General features: G+C 45.7%; 7 protein-coding genes across 7 annotated transcripts; 6 read left to right on the top strand and 1 right to left on the bottom strand.

Annotated features, from left to right (window-relative positions):
• Nucleotides 1-74: 74 nt before the first annotated feature.
• CLUP02_11189 (uncharacterized protein) lies at nt 75-545 on the top strand (the record flags this gene model as incomplete). Its single annotated transcript, XM_049290157.1, has 1 exon — nt 75-545. A coding segment is annotated over one exon (471 nt), but the record flags the coding sequence as incomplete, so codon positions are not given.
• Nucleotides 546-860: 315 nt separating this feature from the next.
• Nucleotides 861-2,397, top strand: CLUP02_11188 (peptidase family M28; the record flags this gene model as incomplete). The annotated part of the gene is made up of 2 exons (XM_049290156.1): nt 861-967; nt 1,035-2,397. 2 exons carry the CDS (start codon nt 861-863, stop codon nt 2,395-2,397), a joined length of 1,470 nt encoding a protein of 489 aa, XP_049147301.1.
• A 559-nt stretch (nt 2,398-2,956) lies between these two features.
• CLUP02_11187 (ergosterol biosynthesis ERG4/ERG24 family protein) lies at nt 2,957-4,507 on the top strand (the record flags this gene model as incomplete). The annotated part of the gene is made up of 3 exons (XM_049290155.1): nt 2,957-2,994; nt 3,058-3,365; nt 3,417-4,507. The coding sequence occupies 3 exons, from the start codon at nt 2,957-2,959 to the stop codon at nt 4,505-4,507; spliced, it is 1,437 nt and encodes a 478-aa protein (XP_049147300.1).
• Nucleotides 4,508-4,585: 78 nt separating this feature from the next.
• Nucleotides 4,586-16,147, bottom strand: CLUP02_11186 (L-galactose dehydrogenase; the record flags this gene model as incomplete). Its single annotated transcript, XM_049290154.1, has 10 exons — nt 4,586-5,298; nt 5,343-6,100; nt 6,155-6,621; nt 6,675-6,904; nt 13,777-13,839; nt 13,907-13,962; nt 14,037-14,488; nt 14,546-14,618; nt 14,689-14,802; nt 14,892-16,147. 10 exons carry the CDS (start codon nt 16,145-16,147, stop codon nt 4,586-4,588), a joined length of 4,182 nt encoding a protein of 1,393 aa, XP_049147299.1.
• A 299-nt stretch (nt 16,148-16,446) lies between these two features.
• CLUP02_11185 (uncharacterized protein) lies at nt 16,447-16,755 on the top strand (the record flags this gene model as incomplete). Its single annotated transcript, XM_049290153.1, has 1 exon — nt 16,447-16,755. One exon carries the CDS (start codon nt 16,447-16,449, stop codon nt 16,753-16,755), a length of 309 nt encoding a protein of 102 aa, XP_049147298.1.
• Nucleotides 16,756-17,044: 289 nt separating this feature from the next.
• CLUP02_11184 (sugar 1,4-lactone oxidase) lies at nt 17,045-19,123 on the top strand (the record flags this gene model as incomplete). Its single annotated transcript, XM_049290152.1, has 4 exons — nt 17,045-17,049; nt 17,133-17,614; nt 17,710-18,328; nt 18,406-19,123. 4 exons carry the CDS (start codon nt 17,045-17,047, stop codon nt 19,121-19,123), a joined length of 1,824 nt encoding a protein of 607 aa, XP_049147297.1.
• A 59-nt stretch (nt 19,124-19,182) lies between these two features.
• On the top strand, nt 19,183-19,797 carry CLUP02_11183 (uncharacterized protein; the record flags this gene model as incomplete). Its single annotated transcript, XM_049290151.1, has 2 exons — nt 19,183-19,565; nt 19,689-19,797. The coding sequence occupies 2 exons, from the start codon at nt 19,183-19,185 to the stop codon at nt 19,795-19,797; spliced, it is 492 nt and encodes a 163-aa protein (XP_049147296.1).
• Between the last annotated feature and the right edge of the window lie 1,667 nt (nt 19,798-21,464).

The raw sequence follows: 21,464 nt of genomic DNA, 5'->3' as shown, positions 1-21,464 counted from the left end.
CCAAGACATCAGCTTCCAAAAGTCCCCATTATCCCCAACCCCGCAAGCCACGCGAAGCAGCGTTGTCGTGCGCCGTGGCCACATCCCGGACGGAAGCCGAGAAGGCGGACAAGATTACGGAAGAAACTTTAGGCCCAAGAACCGTGTTACTGAACCACCAAACGAGAACCCTGGCATCGGCAGAAGAGCAAGATGGGCAGGTCCTTTATCCAACTGACGCGGTGCTGAGCAACAGTTGGTCCCAACCCGCCACCCCGCGATATGAAAAAGTCTTGGCACCTGCCCTTTGGGGTTACATCGCGGCGTGCGAATATTCGAGCCAAGATGTTGTGACCCGCGTCTTGGCCCTCGGGTGCAGCAGCATCGAAAGTGCTTCTTCTATGCCTCTCGCCTTCTTTTCCAACGGCAAACTACTTGCGGTAACACTCACCCGTTATTGCATGACCAAGGCTAGCAGAACAATCAGGCTAGGCGAGCCTGGCTTTGCTGACAGAACTTGCTGGGCTCGAGTTCTGCTTATCAGTTGCATCAATTGGGCCCGCTGATTCGATATGCCTTCATGTTCCCCGCCCCAGAACCCATGCAATCGGCAAGGTCCAAATGCATGCCAAGCTTAACCAGAAGCTTGAGCTCTGACTCTAGGCAAGACCTCGCAATGTCGCCGCGCAGCGTGCCATTCGACATGGAAAGCTAGGGTGAAAAAGCAACTCAACATGCGGTGTTTGCATGCTGTGATCATTATAAAGAAGCGGGCAATGCCCCTGAGCGCGTCTCTGAGATTCTGAGAGCTCAACCCGCCTTGTTCTTCTCGCGGTCTCCTTCCTGGTCTCGCTGAGTGCATCACCAGATCATCCGCCAAGATGAAGACCACCTACCTCTCCGCAGCCGCTCTGGCGCTGGCCACATCCACCTTGGCCACCGATCCCCTCACTCCTGACAAGATTGAGGCTGACATCAAGACTGTTGAGTGAGTCAATTCCATGCTACCACGATCTCCTGTGATGTGCAGCTCTGGCTGACCAAGGCTTAAACAGGCTTGAGCGTGTTCTCTGGAACCTGAACAAGATCGCTCGCGACAATGGCGGCACCCGCGCCTTTGGCACACCGGGCTACAAGGCCTCAGTCGACTTCGTCCTGGAGCGCGCCCAGACTCGCTTCGCCAAGCAGATGGATACCTACCTCCAGCCCTTCAACCACACCTTTGAGCAGACCAACGCCATCTCCGTGACCGGACCCGACGGCGATGTCATTGTCATCAGTGCCGAGTACAACACCGCCACTCCCCTGCCGGGTGGTATCACGGCTCCTCTCATCGATACCCCTGTCGACGACGTGAATGGTTCCGGATGTCTCCCAGAGGCCTTCACGGGCATCGATGCTACCGGCAAGCTTGCCTTGATCAAGCGCGGCGTATGCGCCGTCTCTGACAAGATCAAGAACGCCAAGGCTGCTGGTGCCCTCGGTGTGATCCTGTACAACCAGGTCCCTGGTGACGATATCACCAAGCCCACTCTCAGTGCTGAGAACATTGGTCTCCTCGTCCCCCTGGGTATCATCACCCTCGAGACTGGAGAGGCGTGGAAGGCCCTTCTCACCGCCGGCGAGGAGGTGATCGTCACCCTCATCGTGGATGCCATCTTCGAGGAGCGCGAGACCTGGAACGTCATCTCCGAGACTAAGGAGGGTGACCCGAACAAGGTCATCATGCTAGGCGCCCATCTCGACAGCGTTCTTGAGGGTCCCGGCATCAACGACGATGGTTCTAGCACTGCCGCCCTCCTTGAGCTGATGGGCTCCGTCAAGAAGTACAGCGGCTTCCCCCACAAGATCCGTTTCGCCTGGTGGGCCGCTGAGGAGGCCGGCCTGGTGGGATCCTACTACTACACTGAGCACCTCAGCTCCGAGGACGCCGATAAGATCAAGTACTACTTCAACTACGACATGATCGGATCCCCCAACCCCATCTACGAGCTCGCCTCCTACAACAACAGCGGTATCGGTCCCCAGCTCATCGCCGACTACCTTGAGGCCAATGGCAAGGAGACCATCTCCGCCGAATTTGATGGCCGCTCCGACTACGCCGGTTTCGTCGAGCTCGGCATCCCGGTCGCATCCATCTTCACTGGTGAGGGCGAGAACGACCCTTGCTACCACCAGGCCTGCGACACAATTGACAACATCAACTGGGATGCCATCACCGTCAACACCAAGGCTGCTGGCCGCGCTCTTGCTACCCTTGCCAACTCTCTTGAGGGTGTCCCCCCTCGCGCCAACACTACCCCCATCCTCCGCGGCCGCGCTGGTGTTCTCCAGCAGATGCGTCGCTGGAAGGCTCTGGCTGAGCACACCAGCCACGGCAAGACATGCTCTCACAATGATGAGAAAAAGATCTACTAAGTGCTGTTGAGCCAATGGTGAAGAAACCGCCTATTAGATGTAGCAGCGTCGCGGTCACGGTGGATGTAGATGTAGCCAACACATTGGTTGAGTTAGCTTATGAGTAATGAAGATAATGTCTACTGAGCCCTGATCTCACCTTTTGAAAAACAATTGAACTGCTCATTGAGACTCCTTGCATTCAACACATGTGTATTCCGGGCCCGAAAATGAGGGCATCCCGGAAAACACGGGCACCGGGGAAGTGGGACTGATTGGCACCGGAGCATGGGAGGGCTCGGCGTCGCCCACCGAGGATTAGCGCCTCGGCAACTGGAAATTGCAGCTGGAAGCTCGACCCACGCCGCAAATTTCTGCTGATTGGTGCTGTGCTGCCCCAACAGAAAGGGGTATCCTCAAGACGCGTGTTGTGATCGCTCTCCCCATACCACCGCGTCACGTCAAGTGGAAGCCGGCGTTTCACTCTTTATTCTGAAGCCAGCTGAGATATCTATCTCTCTAGTACGGGTCAACACTGATAAAATTCATCGTGCTGAGTCAGGGACAATTCTAAACAACCATGGCTCCAAAGAAGCACAACTATGAGTTTGGAGGCCCGTAAGTTCCGCGTTCTACAGCCACTTCTCATACCCAATCGCTGACTTTTTGATGTTCACCCAGTCCCGGCGCCTTTGCCATCGTCTTTGGACTTCCCGTCCTCTTGTGGACCTTCTTCTTCGTCTGCAATGACAAGACCGGATGTCCTGCGCCGTCCACCTTGAGCCCTCGCACTTTGACCTTGGAGAAGCTCAGGCTCGAGACGCCATGGCCCGCCGATGGAATTTGGGGCTTCTGTAGCTGGGAAGCTTTCGGCTGGAGCATCGTCTACTACTTTGTGAGCTTGTTTTTGTACCGCGTTCTTCCTGCTCAAGAGATGCTCGGTACCAAGTTGGTTCAATCTGGTCGCCCATTGAAGTACCGCTTCAACTGTAAGTTCTCTCAACTCAAAGACTCGATGATTTTTTCTAACCCGAGAACAGCTTTCAACGCCACAGTCTTCCAGCTCGCCGGCCTGGCTATCGGCACCTACCTCCAAGGCGCCGACTTCGTCGTCTGGACCTACATCTCAGACAACTATCTCCAGCTCCTGACCGCCAACACCATCCTCGCCTACATCATCACCGTCTACGTCTACGTCGCCAGCTTCAGCGTGAAACCCGGCAACCCAGAGCTACGTGAGCTGGCCGTCGGCGGCAACACCGGCAGCCTCATCTACGACATCTACATCGGCCGCGAACTGAACCCCCGCATCACCCTGCCCTTATTCGGCGAGGTTGACCTCAAAGCCTGGCTGGAGATGCGCCCCGGTCTCACCGGCTGGGTCATCCTCAACCTTGCCTTCTGCGCAAAGCAGTACCGCACATACGGCTACCTCTCCGACAGCATCCTTCTCACCACCGCCGTGCAGGGCTACTATGTCCTCGAGGGCCAGTTCATGGAGGCCGGCTTGCTCACCATGATGGATATCACCACCGATGGCCTGGGCTTCATGCTGACGTTCGGTGACATCGTCTGGGTGCCCTTCCTCTACTCCACCCAGACCCGCTACCTCTCCGTCTACCCCGTCCACCTCGGCTGGGCTGGCGTCGCCAGCATCTTTGCCGTCTTCGCGACTGGCCTGTATATCTTCCGCTCTGCGAACAACCAGAAGAAGGTCTTCCGCACGCAGCCTGATCACCCGAGCGTCAAAGATTTGCCCTTCATCCAGACGAAACGCGGTACTAGGCTGCTTACTGGTGGATGGTGGGGCAGGTCTCGTCATATCAACTATTTTGGCGACTGGCTTCAGGCTTCGCCGTTCAGCTTGCCGACTGCCGTTTCTGGTTACCAGATCCTCACTGCTGGCAGCGCTGTGTCTGGTGCTATTACAATGCTTGACGGTCGTGAGGTCGTTCAGGGCGCTGCTCGTGGCTGGGGCATGATCTTTACGTACTTTTACGTGCTGTACTTTGCCATCCTGCTTATTCATCGCGAAGGGCGGGACGATGTTGCTTGCTCGGACAAGTATGGCGAGGACTGGGAGAAGTATAAGAATGTAGTTAGATGGAAGATTTTGCCGGGTGTTTACTAAGGGAGTCAAGAGTATCTGCCATCATCAAGTTCGTCAACCAATATGGATGTCACCCATCAAGTTGGAGCTGAACTTGGCTTATGTAGCACCGTATTTGAGTAGCATAGCCTCGATTCGGCCCGAGATCTCCTCGATGTTTTCCAGGCGGTCGTTGACGAATCCCTGAAAAATTCCTCCACAGTCGAGTAAAGCCTTTAGACATGGCTTTTGGGTCTTATATCGACATATTTGGAGTGGGGTCATACCACTGAGATAATCGCACGCACGTAATATAGTATGCTCTGGCCGATTCATTGCAGCTGGATTCCCTCTAGCGTCTGGATTCGCTCCGCCCTCGAGCAGAATTACCACTCCGTCCTGATCCAAACAAGCGACGGCGACTTGCAGTGGCGTGACTACAAAGTCTGATGCATCTGTTTCCGCACCCAGATCTAGCAGTTCCTCAAGTCTGCACATCTCAATGCAGGCTGGAAGCGCGGATAAGGGGTATTCTCTATACTCCTCATGGCCATGTAAAGCAACGAAGTCCAGGAGAAGACAGCGAAAGTCGATAGCTTCGTGCCAGTTCGTTAAGAGGTGGTGCAATGCTTCACCCATGAAGCTTTCCGAACCAGTGGCCGCAAGAAAACTCATAAGAGGAAGATGGAAATTTTGTATCGACTCCTCAAAATCAAATCGGTAACCCATGTGTACTATAGTCTGCAAGAGATTCCCTGCACAACCCTCTTTGCGTAGCATGGAGTCCGCTAGCTTGAAAGCTTGCAGGTACAAGAAGCCGATCAAATGCGAACCTCAGGCTGCGGTGGTGCATAGAATACTATATCCGAAGGCCAACCAAGGAATATTTCCACGACTGGTTCCCCGTCTTCTATGAGTTCCATATTATGAATCGTGTCAAAAGGATGTGTTCTTGAGTGGTGTGAAGTCGTAAGCATGATAGCAAGTTCCTCATTCTGTAGGAGAACGTCTTCACAATCACGAATCATTTTCATGACTGCGAGACTGCAATACGTTCCAAAGTCGAACTGCCATGTGAGGGTCGGAGAAGTTCGATGGTTCTCAAGAGTCCTTGTCTCGCCGATCTTGTACTGAAATGCTTCCGAGGAAATAATGCTTGCTCGTTCGCTTAGGGCTGTGGACTTGTCAAGGCGAAAACAGCATTCAGGACTAAAACCGATCGACGTGGCCAAATATTCCATGACAGTGTAATGCGAGAATGAGATTTCTAATCCGCCACAAAAGTCAAATTCGACATCTGCCGTGACAGTTATGAGACAGCCGCATAATTCGCGAAGAAATTCGACATCGTAGCGGTAGTCTTTTGCACACCGGCTTTGCCGTGACAAGTCTTTTTGGATTGCCTCTATCAATACGTTGGAGTCGATCCAGTCGCGCCCAAAAACTTTGTTGTTGAAGCAGATCCAATCAAGGGCCGAAACCACAATTTGAAGATCTTCTTCGGGCATGGTCTCGAAAATTCTGTCGTATGCTTCATCGAGGGTTTTTGGAGGATTTCTTAGTTCGTTCATGATAGCTGCCTTACTCCCTTTGATTCGTCGCAAAGAATCGAGCTGGCACACGATCCAACGAAACCTGCGGCGCGATTAGTCTCGCATAGACGTTAGCGGTTGTAAGTGACATACTTACATTCCTTTTGCGCCAATACACAAGGCCTCTAGAGCCTCTTGGCGTACATCTTCTGTCCAGTCCTTCAACTTGTCGTTGGTAGCGAGTCGAGATTCAGTATACAGACGAATATCAGCATCGAGGTACTCGTTTCTCATAGAAATTTCCGTCGAAACCTCTTCCATGACTTTTTCGATGTCCAGATATTCGCGACTCGTTACCAGGAGGCGGATGTTTGAGAATCTCAAGTCGGTGGCGAGATCTCGCAAGACCTTGAGAAGCTCTTCTCGGGGACTGCTTTCGTCAACAGCGTCAATCGTGATGTGAACACCGCTGAAGTAGCGTGAGACAGCCTCAAGAGCAGTGAGCAGGTCGCTGAGGCTAGGATCCTTGCCATCCTTGAACATTGTCCAAAGATGGTCTGGGACCTGATCTACCTTCCTACACATACGCTCAAGGACCCATCTCAAAAATGGAGCTGACTCGTCCTGATTGTGCCCAAAGTAGCAGTAGTAGTGAATTCCAATCGACACAGAGTCACTTGAAGTAGACTGTCGGCAATTCTCTTCGATTTTCTCAGCGAGTTGTGAAGCCAAGATAGTTTTGCCGGCTCCCGGGATGCCATGAATCCACAGGCATCGTACATCTCCTTGACTGAACTGGGCCCACTCTGGAGTACGTGACATCCATTCGCACGTTCCAGGTTCGTGATTTGTGCAAGCTCGGTAGTTGTTGGTATACACGTAGGCAGGTCAGACCTTTTGGTCGCGACTAGGTCAATAGGTCAGTATAGGTCTATTGCGTGTGTGTAGGAGGGGAAGATCGTAGGCAGAGCCCGCGGTCCCTTAGTAAGTATAGGTAGGTGGAAGGGTCCGTCTGCACGGGCCCAGACTGCCTACCTACTACCCCTACCTAACTACCTAATAGGGCCCCTTTTTTACCTCGTAATCCAATATTAGTAGTCTTTTACTTTTATAATAAAAAAGGCTAGAATAGGGGCTAGGTCCCCCGCTAGTAAAAACTAGTAGTAAAATCTATAGTTAATCCCTTATTTAGAAGTGCTTAAAGCTATATACTAAAATTTTAATATAGCTTCTATTATAATTATTCGTATAGAAATTTTAATATCCCCTCCTTCCGATTACTTCTTAATCCTCTAATATACATAATTTATATACCTAAACTCCTCGGAAATTATCGAATTTAGCGTAGTTAAAAAAGAGCTTTTTATTAATTTAACTACGCCCTAAATACGTACGTTTCTTTTTAAACTAAAGCCTAAGAGGCGTATACGTTTACTAAACGACTTATTACTTATAATATATTACTATTTTAATTACGTATTACCTATCCTTCTATCTTAACTATAATAATTCCTTTACTAACGAATCGTTCGAAGGACTTATTTAGTATACTCTTTATAAACCCGTTAGCTAGGTTATCGTTACCGCTAATTTAATAAATTTTATAGAGCTCGCGGCGTTTATATAATTACTTAAATATTATAATATTTATTATAAAGCGCTTTTTTTTCGTAATACCTAGCTTAACAAGGTATTTATATAATAAATATAAATTTATATAAATTATAATAAGGATCTTTAGAACGTCGAGTTATTTAGTAATAAGGTCTAGGGTAGTTAAGATAGTATAAGCGACGTTAATACCTACGACTATTCTATAAACTTTTAATATTAATACGCTCTAAGTAATCCTTTTGCTCTTCGTAAAACTATAGTAAATAATATTACTATTAATTATAAAGCTCTCGTTAGTCTATTTTTTATTTATAAAAATAACGATATAACCTAGCTATAAGGTATAATTAGCGTTATTTATAAATAACTTATTTATAAAAACGAAGAGTTTAGTTATAGTTAGATCTAATAATATAAATATAAGCCCTTAGTTTAAGTAATTTATTTATTATTTAATATAATAGTTTAGCGTAGTATAATTAGTAAACGACGGATCTACTTAATATTAAGTAATAAACGACGTATTAAAAACTACCTTTAGTTAATAAATTAATATAATATAAGCACCTCGAGCTCGCTATTTAACGAATTATTATTTAGTATTTAATACCGAGGGGTTAACTTACTTAAGCTTCTTCCCTTAGTTCTTCTATCTAAATATTATATTAATACTTTTTAATAAGATAATCCCGCTATTAAAAATAAGTAGCTCGTTAGCCGATAGTTATTACTTTAGTTTAGTTAGTAGCTTAGTATACTTAAGCTCGGTTTCTTTTTTTTAACTAAAAGTCTTATTTAATAATTTAATAATATTATCGGTCTATATATTAATAATACCGAATAATCCGCTTTCTCTTATCGAGATTAATAAGTATAGATTAAACGTAAATATTATTATCTAGAGTATTTTTAAATAATACTTATTATATATTACTTATTAATAAGTATTAGATTTTACGAGACTATATAATAGTTATATAACGTATAAAATAGTACCCTTAGGGTATAAATAACGGATCCGAGCTAGTAATTAAGTAAAAACTTTATAATAAAGAGGTTAGCTTAATTATATATATACTTAGGTAATATCTCGTAACTAAATAACGTAGCCTTCTTAGATTAGGGTTAGAGCTAGGGCGAGGATTAGATATTAATTAGTTTTTTAAATTATTAATAACTACGTAAGGATCTCCTTTTTCTCCTCGTTATTATACTTTTATATAACTAAGTAAGACTTTTTAATAAGGTTAAGTCCTAGGTTCTTAATCTCGTTAAAGAATCGAGACTTAAATATTTTTATATCCTTATATTTAAGGCTAAGTTAAACGAATTTAATTACCCCTCTCTTTATTAATCCTAAAAGCTCCTTATTAATAGATTTTATAAAAGGTGCTCTTAGAGTAGTAATAATACCCTTATTACGGAGCTTAGTAACTAGCTTAAGATTTACCTCTTTTTTAAATATAAAATAAGTCATAGTTATAAAAGTATTACTATAGCTACGCTATATTAATATTCTTTTAATCTTTTTACTTTATAATAAAGGGTCGTTATTAACTACGATAATAATTTAATTAAGGACTTTATTTATAGCGGCGCTATTATTAATTAGCTAGTTAATTACGGGGATTAATAAGCGGTCGACGTGCTTTATTATTATAGCCGGCGGCTCGGGGTCGACCTTTTCTAAGTACTAGGGTTTAATTATAGTAGCTTAGAAGCTTATTAGGCCGTAAGGTAATTCTATTATATAAGTAGTACTATTTATTAAAACGAGCTTAAATAGGCCTTTTTATCCCTTACCTTCTCGCTAGACTTTAATATCTAATTATAATAATAGATTAATAGTATAGGAGATATTTAGTCCGTTTTAAATAGCTAGTACCTCGCTTATTTACTTATTAATATAAAGTTTACGGACTTCCCTTATTACTTTTTTAATTACTTTTATATATTAAGTAATGTCTAGTAATAGTAAAGATTTATTAAAAGTATACAAAAAAGCTCCGAAAACGAGGAGTATAAGAACGAGGCTATTTAGGCTAACTATATCGTTAACTACTTTAATTACGGCCTAAAGTATAGCCTCCGCGCTTATCAATAGGTACTTATTTTAAATGATATTATATACTTTTTTAAGTACTGCGTAGTATTTCTTAGCCTTATTAATATTATTATAAGCTTTAACGGGTACTTCCTTAACTTTAATAAATATAGATTTAGTAAAAGATTTAAACTTTACGGCGCTAAAGTTCTTATTAATATTTATAATAATCTAGTCCGGCGGACCGAGGTAAACGTCGATTTAATATAGCTAAAGAGCCTCTTATATATACTTCGTAATTATATCCGTAAGGAACCTTATTACTTAAAAAGAAGTAATAGTATTAACGACGTAGAGTACTAGTTAGTTAGTACTTTTATAATCCATTAAGTATATTACGTTAATTACGACTTTATAATTAAAATCGTAATTATTTCGTAAAGTAAATTTAAATCGGCTAGGGGTAGTAGCGTTAAGTTAGTATTATTAGTAAATCTTTATAAGCTTCTCGAGGGCTACGATTTCTATATTATTACTAAACTACTAGAATAGCTTTAAGAAACGAGGAACTAAAGGGTAGCTAAAGCGCTAATATAAGTAGCGCAATTCGCCCTCTATTAGGTAATTAGTAATAGCTTTCTTATTATTAAGGAGCAAAAGCTAAGGGTATCCCTATTTATAAATAATAAGTATTATAATATCTCCCTTAACTAGTAGGTTATTAATATTATTAAAGTATACTCCTAGCTTATTTATATCCCTTAGGTAGTATAAAAAAGGAGTATTAGTTAGTAAAACGTAAAAAGTAATATTACTAAATAGGGTACTAATAACTATAGATTTTAATAACTTTACGGGTTTATTATTACTAAATCGAATACCTACCTCGCTAGCTCTAGAAATATTAAGAATAACTTCGGGTCGTCACTACTATAATACGAGGAGTTAAGGGTAGCCTATAGTTAAGAATTCCGTAATACTAGTATTAGGTATAATACTTTAAAAGTCCCCTAATAAGTACTTCCTATTTAACGAGAAGGAAGTTACTAGTTCTATAGGCTTAGTTAACTTATTAATAAAGGTAGTATTAGTAAAGCTATGCTCTATTACTTAGGTAGTAAGGATATTTATAAGGGTTCTATTATTAGTAGTAGTTATAAAGTATATTATTAAGATTTAGACTTCGTCCTCGTAGTTATCTTTATAGTTAAAGTCGAGGCTATTAAAGTATTAGATTATAGTATTATTATCGTTGTTATTATTAATAAGGGCGGTTCCTTTATAAAAAGCAAAGAACTATAAGTATAAGCTCGGTATAGATCTCTTATTTCTTTCCTTACTATTTTTATACTTTTTATATACCTAACGTCGCTCTTCCTCTAAGTGCTTAGTTAATTAATAGCCGGTTTTATAATAAACGAAATATTTTTTATTAATAGTACCGCGGCCGCGTTAATTCTATTTATTAAATCGGGTCTTTTTATTAAAACTACCGGAAGTACGGTTAGTTTAGTAAGTAGCGGGGACCTCTTTATTATAAGTACTATTTTAGAAATACTATTACTACTTACTACGGTTATGCTCTCTTTTTATAATATTAATTAAATTACTAAGCTAGTAATAAATACTAATAAATATAGGTACTAAGTTAAGTATAGTAAGTTTATATTTTAGTATATTATTTACGTAATAAAAGAGTTAGTTAGTTATATTAAAAATAGATCCTTAAGTAGCTAGCGCTTTATAAAGGATTATAATATAGTTAATTAGTGCTTATAAAATTTATTAATTCGACTTACCTAGGTTCTCATAAACTATAGAGTATTAATAAAGGTTATAGAGCTTAGCGAGGTAGTTTTAATAGCTCGTAAATAGCTCGAAGTATTCCTAGGTCCTCTAATATATTATATCGAAGCTAAGCGGGTTAGAAGTACTATTAAGTTAGTTAAAGTAAAAGGTTAACGCCCTTCTTTTAAGCATATTTAGGAAAGTACTAGAATAGTATCGTCCGCTAATTCCCGCCCGTTAGTATAGTACTTTAAAGATCCGAAGCTTTTTACTAAAAATATCGTACTTCTTATTATTATACTTATTCTTATTATTATAAAGCTTAGTAAGGTTAATTAATTAGTAAGTATTAGGTATAATATTATTTTTAGTTTTTATATTAAAGTATAGTATTTAATGGGGTAGATTTTATTATTAAGTAATAATAACTTTATTCTCTAATTCTTTCTCCTCTTCTTCTTAAAGAGGTAGTAGGTCGGTCGGTTAATAATAAGGCTAAGGTCGGAATTTTAATTACTAAGATTAAGTAAGTTAGGGTTATACGGATTCCCTTACTATTTCTCTAGCTTATTAAATAAGATCGTTAGTATTTATTAACTACGGGAGTAGTAAGTAAAAAAAGTAAAAATCGTAGTATAATATATTAAAGTATTTAATATAGTTATAATAAGCTACGATCTCCTTAGAAGTTTAGGTAGGGAAGTATTAAGTATTAAGGGTATTAGCGATCTTTTTTATTATTTAACTACGATTTTTAATTATTAAATTAATACTATTATTTATAAAGAAGTCTCTTAGTTTCCTAAGAATTGCACTTTTTATTTTTAAAAAGTCCCTTATTTCTTAGTTTTAAAAGTCGGTTTTAAAGTCCTTCTATAGCTCCTTGCCCGTTAGGCCGTCTCGATAGTAGTATTTTATTATATAGAGGATAAAAGTATTAAGCTTTTTATTATTTATAAGGGTAGGTATAATATTAAATAAGCCTTATTAAGTTAAGTTAACGTAGTCTTATTAGCGAATTAGAATTAGGTATAGTTCCGTAATTTAAGAGTATAAATAGGCTAGAAATAATATTAACTAATCGTTAGACCCTTCTTACTTATTACTAAGGCTAGCGGTTATTATAATATATTTACGAAATAAGTTATATAATAAAAAATTACTATAGGATATAATCGTTATATTATAATTATAATATAATATTAGTTAGGTTAAAAGGAGTAATAGGTCGGTCGTAGCGATCGTTTTAATAATAGTAAGCGGGCTATTCTTATTAATTAAAAAATTCTACTCTTTTAATAAGATATATAAATAGAAGGTTACTAAGGTTAGTAAAAGGTCGTAGAAAGAGAAGAAAGGCCTTTTATAATTATACTTTTAATAATAAATAGAGGATTCCGTTAGCTACTAATTAGTAATTCCTTTTAGTACTTCTTATACTTTATTTTACTAATTTAGTCTCGGAGCTTCTATTAGGTTAAAAAGAGGTAGATTTATTAGTAATATAAAATAGATCCCTATTACTATTACTATCGAGATCTTTTCTTTTCCTTAGTATCTTAGAATACTTTATTATTAATAAGAGATTTATTATTAACGTATTTATAATTTTAAAAGTCTTATTATTACTAAGCGCTAATATACTAGCGATCGTTAGATTAATTTCTTAATAATTAATCTCCTCTTGTTTATTATTAGTTTAAAGTAGTACTTAGTTATAATATATTTAAAATAAATTCCTTTACGAGCGGTTCGATTAGAGGAAAGTTAGTAATAGTAATAAGGCTAGTGGAGATAATATTAATAGTAAAAGCGAGGTTAATAATAGTAATAAAGTAGTTAATCCTTTCGTAGTAGTAGTTTTAATAAAAGAAATCGTATATAATAAAGCGCGCTCTTAACGGCTTATAATTAGTTAATTAGTTATTAGCTAGCGGTAATAAAAAAGAGCTAAGGTAGTATAGACTAGGCCGCTTATTATTAATTAAATAGATAGAACTAAGTTAATAAGTTAGAATAGCTAGCGAGGTAGGTCGAGGCTATCTCTTTTACGGTTATATCCTTACTAACTTACGGTAGAAATATATATATAATTTAACTATTAATTAGTATTAGTATATATATAAATAGGTTAGACCTTTTAGTCGTAACTAGGTTAATAGGTTAATATAGGTCTATTGCGTGTGTATAGGAGGGGAAGATCGTGGGTAGAGCCCGCGGTCCCTTAGTGGGTATAGGTAGGTGGAAGGGTCCGTCTGCACGGGCCCAGACTGCCTACCTACCACCCCTACCTAACTACCTAATAGGGCCCCTTTTCTGCCTCGTAATCCAACAGTAGTGAATTGATGACGGGTCAGTATGTCTGAGCCACTTGTACACATCGTTTCGTTGGTTTTCTAACCATTAATGTGACGATCAGTATGGTAACAGTGGCCATCGCTTAAGAGGTCGAGTGGAACATACCAGTCAGAACTTGCTGGATGCGTGAAGTTCCCTCGCGTATGAGCTTGATGTCATGACTAGGGGAAGACAGGTCTTAGAAATCTTGCGGGCTACCCGTGGTTTTCATATAAGACACAGCATTTTCACTTACCTGGATGTTGCGGTCAAAGCGAGACTGATTGTATTTTTGCACCGTGCAACGTCTTGGAGCTGTTTTTTGGCCTTCGTCTCCTTCAACGGCCATGCCAAGTTCCTCAGAGTGACCTGCACTTTCTTTCTCTTCGAATCAGTGGGCCCTTGTGCCTGGTTTTGGTCAGAGGCGATCAACTTCTCTAGCTGTTCGATGGCGCCATGGCATTCTGCAACAGGCCCTGCATCTCCGTCCAAAGCTTTTCGCAAAGCCGAGTATGGTTCTTCGAATTTGAGGAGGAACTCGACGTTCTGCAAGACTGCCCCCACCGAGGAACATTCGACGAGGATCGTGCGTAGATCGGAGGGTGCATCCCGGACGTTCTCGATGTAGTCCTTGCAGATTGATACTACTCTATCCGCGATCTGAATAGTTGCGAAGACGCTCGCCACAAGACCGAAGGCTTCTGCCATCTTTCAGCCGTTGTCAGTACTCAGGGCAGCACTGAAACGATCGATGACAGCAGCGACCCGCGTACTTGAAAAGGGGAGAATGGCGAAGATACGATCAGGCTGTGGGCGGGGAGATCTCGCCTTATGGTTCCTATGGCCCCCGAAAGCAGCTGGCAGAATGCCTCGAAGTGTGCCCAAGGCAGGCTGTGCCGCAGTCTGACAATTCCAGTCCAATTATTCGTCGCAGCTGATGGTGCGCCTCATAACGATTCCGTAGTCTGCATCGCCATGGGGGCTGGTGTGCCAAGGCATATTGACCAATCAGATGCTGATCGCTGTATGAGGAATTGCATTGCAGATTACTTTGTCGAATGTGTCTATTTCTATCAGGTATTGAGACATGCAAGTAACGCTAATCGTTCACAAATTGCTGGAAATTCTAGTCATGAAGTTGGTCATCAGTTCATCCTCCTCCGGGATCAAGCCAAACTTATCCGCGCTCCTCTCGTTCTGGAAGCCCTCATCGGGGCTCGCCCAGCTGTAGCCCTTCCAGACGCCCAACTCGGGCCACATCTTCTGCTCCACGAGAGCCTTGAGCTTCTCATACCGCGCCGAAGCCTCGCTGCCAGCAGCGAGACCCTGGAGCACAAGCTTCCACGACTCGACAGTCTGCTCGAGCTCCGCGGTGCTGGTGACGCCCATGACGCTGCCTCCGACGCGCACGTCGCCGCTCTGGCCCGGCAATTGCACGCCGAGACCAGCTGCGGCGCCGACGCGGGCGTACTCCTCCATTGACCAGTGAAGCGCCACGGTTTCCAGACGCTCGCCGGCATCGCTGGCGATGGCCGAGAGCTTCTGGCATGCCGAGCGCAGGTCATCCGGCGCGGGGTGCCACGATGCGATAACGCCGGCCTTGCCCTCCGCCGTCTCCGTGCGCGCGGGAACGCCTGTGGATGTGAGGAGACCCATACCGAGCATGCTTGCGTTCAGCACGACCTGCACGCCGGCGTTGCGGAATCTCCGCAGCGGGCTCTGCTCGTCGTTGTGGTCGGGTCCGGCGACAACCTCTGCGAGGCCGAGCGTGGGGTTCTGGATGGTGAAGTGGCCGTAGCTCAGGATTGCATCGAGAGCCTCCCCTGTCTCAGCGAGGATCATCTCGGCGAGACTGCAGAGAACGTGAACGGGGAAACCACTGATACCGACATAGCGGATCTTGCCCTCATCGCGAAGCTGTCTTAACGTCTGGACGGCAGCAAGGACTTCTGCGGGGGAGACGAACTCGACGTCGTGCATGTACACGAGGTCGAGGTACGTCGTGTTGAGGCGGCTGAGGGAGCGGAGGACAGAGTAGCGCACGTACGCCGGCGAGTAGTCAAACTCGTTGCCGGCGATGCGGCCTGCCTTTGTGACCAGCACGTAGGACTCTCTGGGGATGTTGGTGGCTGCGGTGTGGGCGGCCAGGGCGTCACCGAGCAGGACTTCTGAGGGGCCGTAGTACGGCGATGTGTCGAAGCCGTTGACGCCGAGCTCTAGCGCCCTTGAGACGATTTGCCTGTACGGCATCTGCAGCGGGTCCTTTACATGCTGGGTGTTGAAGGTTGCTGTGCCTAGGAAGAGAGGCGGTAGGACGGGGGCGATGGAAGGCCGGGAGGCTGGGTTGAGGCTTGTTGTGGTAGCCATGACTCCTGGAGGAAAGGTGATATGAGAATGAGATGAGAGCTAGTGAGAATGGTTCGATATGCTCAGGGAGTAAAAGTTCGGGAAGAGGGGCGGGAAAGAAGAGGGACTTGTCAGGAAACTGTCTAGCCTTAAGACGGGAAGTGAGAAGAAAGGGCTGAGCCGGTGAGGTGTTTGCTACTTGATATGAGAGGGTCACAACAGGATCGGTCCAGAAGTCTGGTCTAAAAAGCCCGCATGGGGGGCCTCGCTGCTTGCCAGGCTCCTGGACTAGGAAGAATTCGTTATTAACCATAACTGTTATGTGGGCATTCGAGACCGCTCTTCTCCGTCCGCTTCTATTAGCGTACCCAGAAACCGTGAGCTCGGATTCTCCCAGGGCTAGGCTCAAGCCGCGTACGCTCAAAGGGTACTCGACTCAGTGCCGATACATAGGTAAGGTATTAGAGTATCAACTCGTCAATACTTACGAAGCTATGTTGCGTGGTGGGGTTTATGCGTGGTCCATCTTGGGCCAAGCCCTTGGGCGCGAGCTATTTTGCCAAGTGAATTTGGACCGATTGCACGTGTCACCTCGTCTCAACTTGCCACAACTTGATAGACAAAAGTGACAGAGTGACAGCAGAACGACAAGTTGGGCAAAGCCGCAAAAGAGAGAGAAGAGAGATCATGGATGGGAGGACCCCCAAATGCAAGAATCCTTGCCAACTGCAATTTTTCTCCTCCGGGCCTCGCCGGCCGGCATAAGTGTGGCGGAACCCCCAGTATCCATGTTCCTCTGAGACTTCCCGTTTCAAGCCACCCTCCTTGACTCGTCATCCACAAACAGATCCCCCCGATCCCTGGCGCCAGTCGTACGGTCGCACCAGAAAGCACCGCAGAAAGTCAGAAACCCAGAAGATGCGGTGTGCTCCATTGCGGACGCTAAACTTGTTTTGTCATATAAACCGTCATTAGCCTCAAAATTTCCAAAACACTCGGCTTTCAGGGTGCGTTGTCCAATTCATAATCTTTGCCAACGAGAGAGGCGGGCGGCACTTAACAAAAGCCCCTCAACCTTGGATCATCATCCGGGTCGTCTGGAGTTCGACTTTGCTTCTTCCGAGCCCGGTGTAATAGTTGTTAATTATCATCGTCGACGAGAGCAGGCTCCGACACTCACAATGGCCGCCGTTGCGTCCCTGGACCCTCACATTCGCGGCATCATCGATGATGCCGCCGCCGATGGCATCCCGTTCCGGGCCAAGTCGGCTCACTTCCACACCACCTGGGCGCGCACCTTCTCATCGCTGCCGGAGCTCTTCATCCAGCCTCAGTCGCAGCAGGAGGTTGAGAAGGCTGTCAAGCTTGCGCGCCGGTGCAGACGGCGTATCACCACTGTCGGCCATGCACACTCACCTTCGGACCTCACGTGCACGAGTAACTGGCTGGTCAACCTCGATGGATTCAAGAAAGTGTTATCTGTCGATAGTAAGCACAGACCCTCATGTCACATCTCACTCACTCACTCACTCACTCACTCGTCTGCGTAATCTCGTGACAGCTATGCTAACGCACCTTGACAGAGGAGACTGGTCTCGTTGTCATGCAAGCCGGCATCCGGCTATGGCAACTCACTGAGGAGCTGAATAAGCATGGCCTCTCATTCCCTGTGCTGGGTAGCGTCAACGAGCAGAGCATCGCCGGCGTCATCAGCACAGGAACCCGCGGCAGCACCCTGAAATACGGTCTGCTTTCCGAGGCCATTTCCTCCCTCAAGATCGTCCTTGCCAACGGTGAGACGGTCTCATGCTCGCCGGACGAGAACCCGGATCTCTTCCGCGGCGCCACGCTGTCGCTCGGCGCCCTCGGCATCATTACCGAGGTCAGCTTCCGTGCCGTGCCGGCTTTTAGCTTGCACTGGCAGCAGACGATCCAGGCCGACTACAAGATGCTCGACGCCTGGAAGCAAGACAACAAGCTGTGGACCCAGTCCGACTTTGTCCGGGTGTGGTGGCTGCCTTATACCAGGAGGGCCGTGGTCTGGAAGGCAGACATTGTCACAAAGGAAGACCTCGAGTCCGGAAAGGAGAAGAACCGAGATCCGCCAGTCGGCTACTACGATGGAGCTCTCGGTTATCACATATACCACAACCTCCTTTACCTATCGCGTTACATCCCTCGCATCCTGCCCTGGGTTGAATGGTAAGCTGAAGCCCATCCCTTGATAAACCTCGTCCGACGTCGTCGACGGACTCAACAGACTAACTGACGTTCTACAGGTTCGTGTTCGGCATGCAATACGGCTTCAATGATGGTTACACCTCATCAGCCATCCAGCCCATGGATAAGGCTTTGTGGATGAACTGTCTCTACAGCCAATTCGTCAACGAGTGGGCCATCCCGCTCCACCGCGGGCCCGAGGCCCTGATGCGTCTCGGATCCTGGCTCAACAAGCTCAAGCCGGGCGACCCCGACTACGTCGACCACGGCATTCCCTTCTCTGCTGAGGGCCTCTACGTGCACTCGCCCGTCGAGGTCCGCGTCTGCGACGCCACCGTCCACACCAGCGCTGAGCAGCGCAACAGACCCTTCCTCGACAGCACCGTCAAGGACGGTCCCACGCTCAACCTCAACGCGACGATGTACCGTCCCTACGACCTCGACCCACCCGGCCTGAAGCGCTGGATGCAGGGCTTCGAGTGGTTGATGCGTGACCTCGGTGGCAAGCCGCACTGGGCTAAGAACTTCAGCGTCAAGAACGAGGAGTTTGCTGAGTGGTACGGTGATGACATGGTCCAGTGGCGTCGTGTGCGTGATGAGGTTGACCCCGACGGACTGTTCGTCGGACCTTGGCACCGGCAGTTTGTGCTGGATCCCAAGAGCGCTCTTCTCAAGTTTGAGGAGTTTGAGAAGACGAGGCATGATGCTGGCCGGGGTGTAACCGTATACGGCACCCGTCTGGAGATCGAAGATGCCGATGCTGATGTCAAGGCATGAGCTACCCTATCTTAGTTAGTATCTGTAGTGTCTGACTGTGTAACTTCTTGGCCCGGTGAATGGCGTGGGCTGTGAAAATTGGCATCTGGATCTTTCATAGCATTGATTTACTTCCTACAATACAATCACATAGATTTCAAGCGAGGCAATTTCCATCACCCTGCCCAGACTGCCCGGAAGCATTTTACATCCAAAGTAAGATTGTAAACAGTTCTTATTCCCAATATTCGAATACGATGAAACGTGCAATCATTGCCTCTTCCGTTGATGCCTCCCTTCCCAGCCAACAATCTTTCTGGTCCCTGAATTTTGGAGCTGTCTCCTTTTCTGCGCAGTCGATAACCCACCCCTCCATCCACCCCCATGGGCACGCAGCTACGGTAGGCGAGGGCAGGACGGGGGTCTTCTCCGTTAGTGCATCCGTCAAGATGCTACTTGGTCTGTGGTGTAGGTAGATAAATGAAAGTCCGAAAATGCCAGATACGTGTAAAGACAGCCTTTTACGCCGTAATGGTAGGTAGACCGTAGACCCCACACTTGACCCCCTCCCCTGTGTGATGCTCAGATCGTCGCCCTTTAATCTTGCTAAGCAAGAAAGACAAGGTAAGGGTCCGTGTTCTCCTGGAGCGAGATCACCCAATTCTGGGCACCAAGACGAGACTCCCAAGTTCTAGAATTTCTTTGGGAAGGACAACAAAGTTAAGGAATTCTGGATACCCTTCATCACATCATTCTTCTCTTTTCTCGCTCGGGCTTTTCAAGGGGCGGGCGGCAGGGCATGGTTCAAGTTTTGGTTCTTCGGCCGCGGGGCGCGGGTGAGCGGCAATCAGCGAGTTTGATCATCGCACAGAATTCAATGCCGCTCGTACGTTCGTCCCCCTTCGCCGGTGACGGTCGGCGAGGACGAGCGCGGGCTCTTGTTCTTTGTATCAACGTCGTCGTAAGGCTGCAGGCTCAACGTCGCATTGCGTCGCGATTGTGGATTAGTATTGCACTGCGGTGTTGCGCAATCGCGCATTATCTGAAGACCCCTTCGTCTTAGTTGGCGGTATGGCTTGCAGCAAGGGGACGCACCAACAGCTTAGTGCTCATGAGTAGCCTATATGGCCAGCATCTTCGGGACGTTTGACGAGGTCTTCGGATCGCTGATGCCGAATTGATTACTGCCAATGCTGTCTACATTGGAAGGTTATCAATTTCAACCTTGTTTGAGGTTCCTTAGCTGCGGTGTCTGAGAGAGAAAATAATATGAACATCTACTTGGCTTATATTAGTCGGAGAAATAAACGAAAAACTCAAAATGATTGAAAATCCAATCTTGCATGAAGATCCGGCCGGTGTTTGCCGGAGCCTCAGATGTTTGCGCACACGCACTGGCAGGCCTAGACACCTCTGTACTCCATCAGGTAGTCTGGGATATCTACAATGTAGGGGCTCGTCGCAGCACCATGTCTCCTACTGTACCCGGCTGGATATCCGATAGTGATATGGAAAGAAAGCGGCGAATCAGTTCGTCGACAATGATGCTATCCCTTCCCCTGCGTTGCCGATAACAAACAGATTGCTGGGGGTTCAATCCAGTGTTCTGAACTTCCGTCAAGTCTGTTCCCGAACGAGCGCGCGGCAAGCTCGAGCCACAGCCGGTGGGTTGGCCCTTGGGCTGGGAACAGGATTGTTGTCCACAACATCCGCGTACTCAAGGGGCCGTCCTTGCTTGCTTGCGTGTTGTGGAACCTCTTGCGTGAAATTGGTAACTGAGCCGCCTTTTGCCCAATGCCCAGTTATCACATAATCATGCAGTTTGTGAGCCGCGGTGCAAGGTGAGGGAGTGAGAGAGTCAGAGAGTGCCATCTAGCTTTGGGCTGTTCACCGCCGCGCCGCTGGCTGTGCTCGCTCCGTTCCCCCCAAGCGCGCCCACTTCCCGACTCTCTAGATTCACCGAAGGGCTGAGCGCAAATCAAGGAAGAAAATTTCTATCAGAGTAGCACTCAGCCGCGTCAATCCCGTTATGATTAAGGTTCTATGGTTAAGGAAGCCACGTCAGATGAACATCAATGATTGCTTTTTACTACGTTGAGTCCCGTAGTGGCGGGCAATGACGTGGTTGTGGACGGCAATCAATGTAGCTTGCGCAAAAAAGGGGCCCAACAAGCAAATACTGGTGGTGACTGTAAAGTTCAATGCTACAGTAAACACTTGAATGGTAAAGCAACCCCCCACCAGCCCGCGGGAGGCGCGTCTTTCCTTACTTGCATTCACAATTCATTCAAACAGAGTTTGGCGAGAACCAGATGGCACCTGCATGCGCTAGACTGTTAGCGGTCGATAGCATATTGATGTC

Source organism: Colletotrichum lupini, chromosome 5 (genome assembly GCF_023278565.1).
Source record: "Colletotrichum lupini chromosome 5, complete sequence".
NCBI lineage: Eukaryota > Fungi > Ascomycota > Sordariomycetes > Glomerellales > Glomerellaceae > Colletotrichum > Colletotrichum lupini.
The sequence above is the reverse complement of the archived record's forward strand: the minus strand, read 5'-3'. Positions and strand labels throughout refer to the sequence as shown.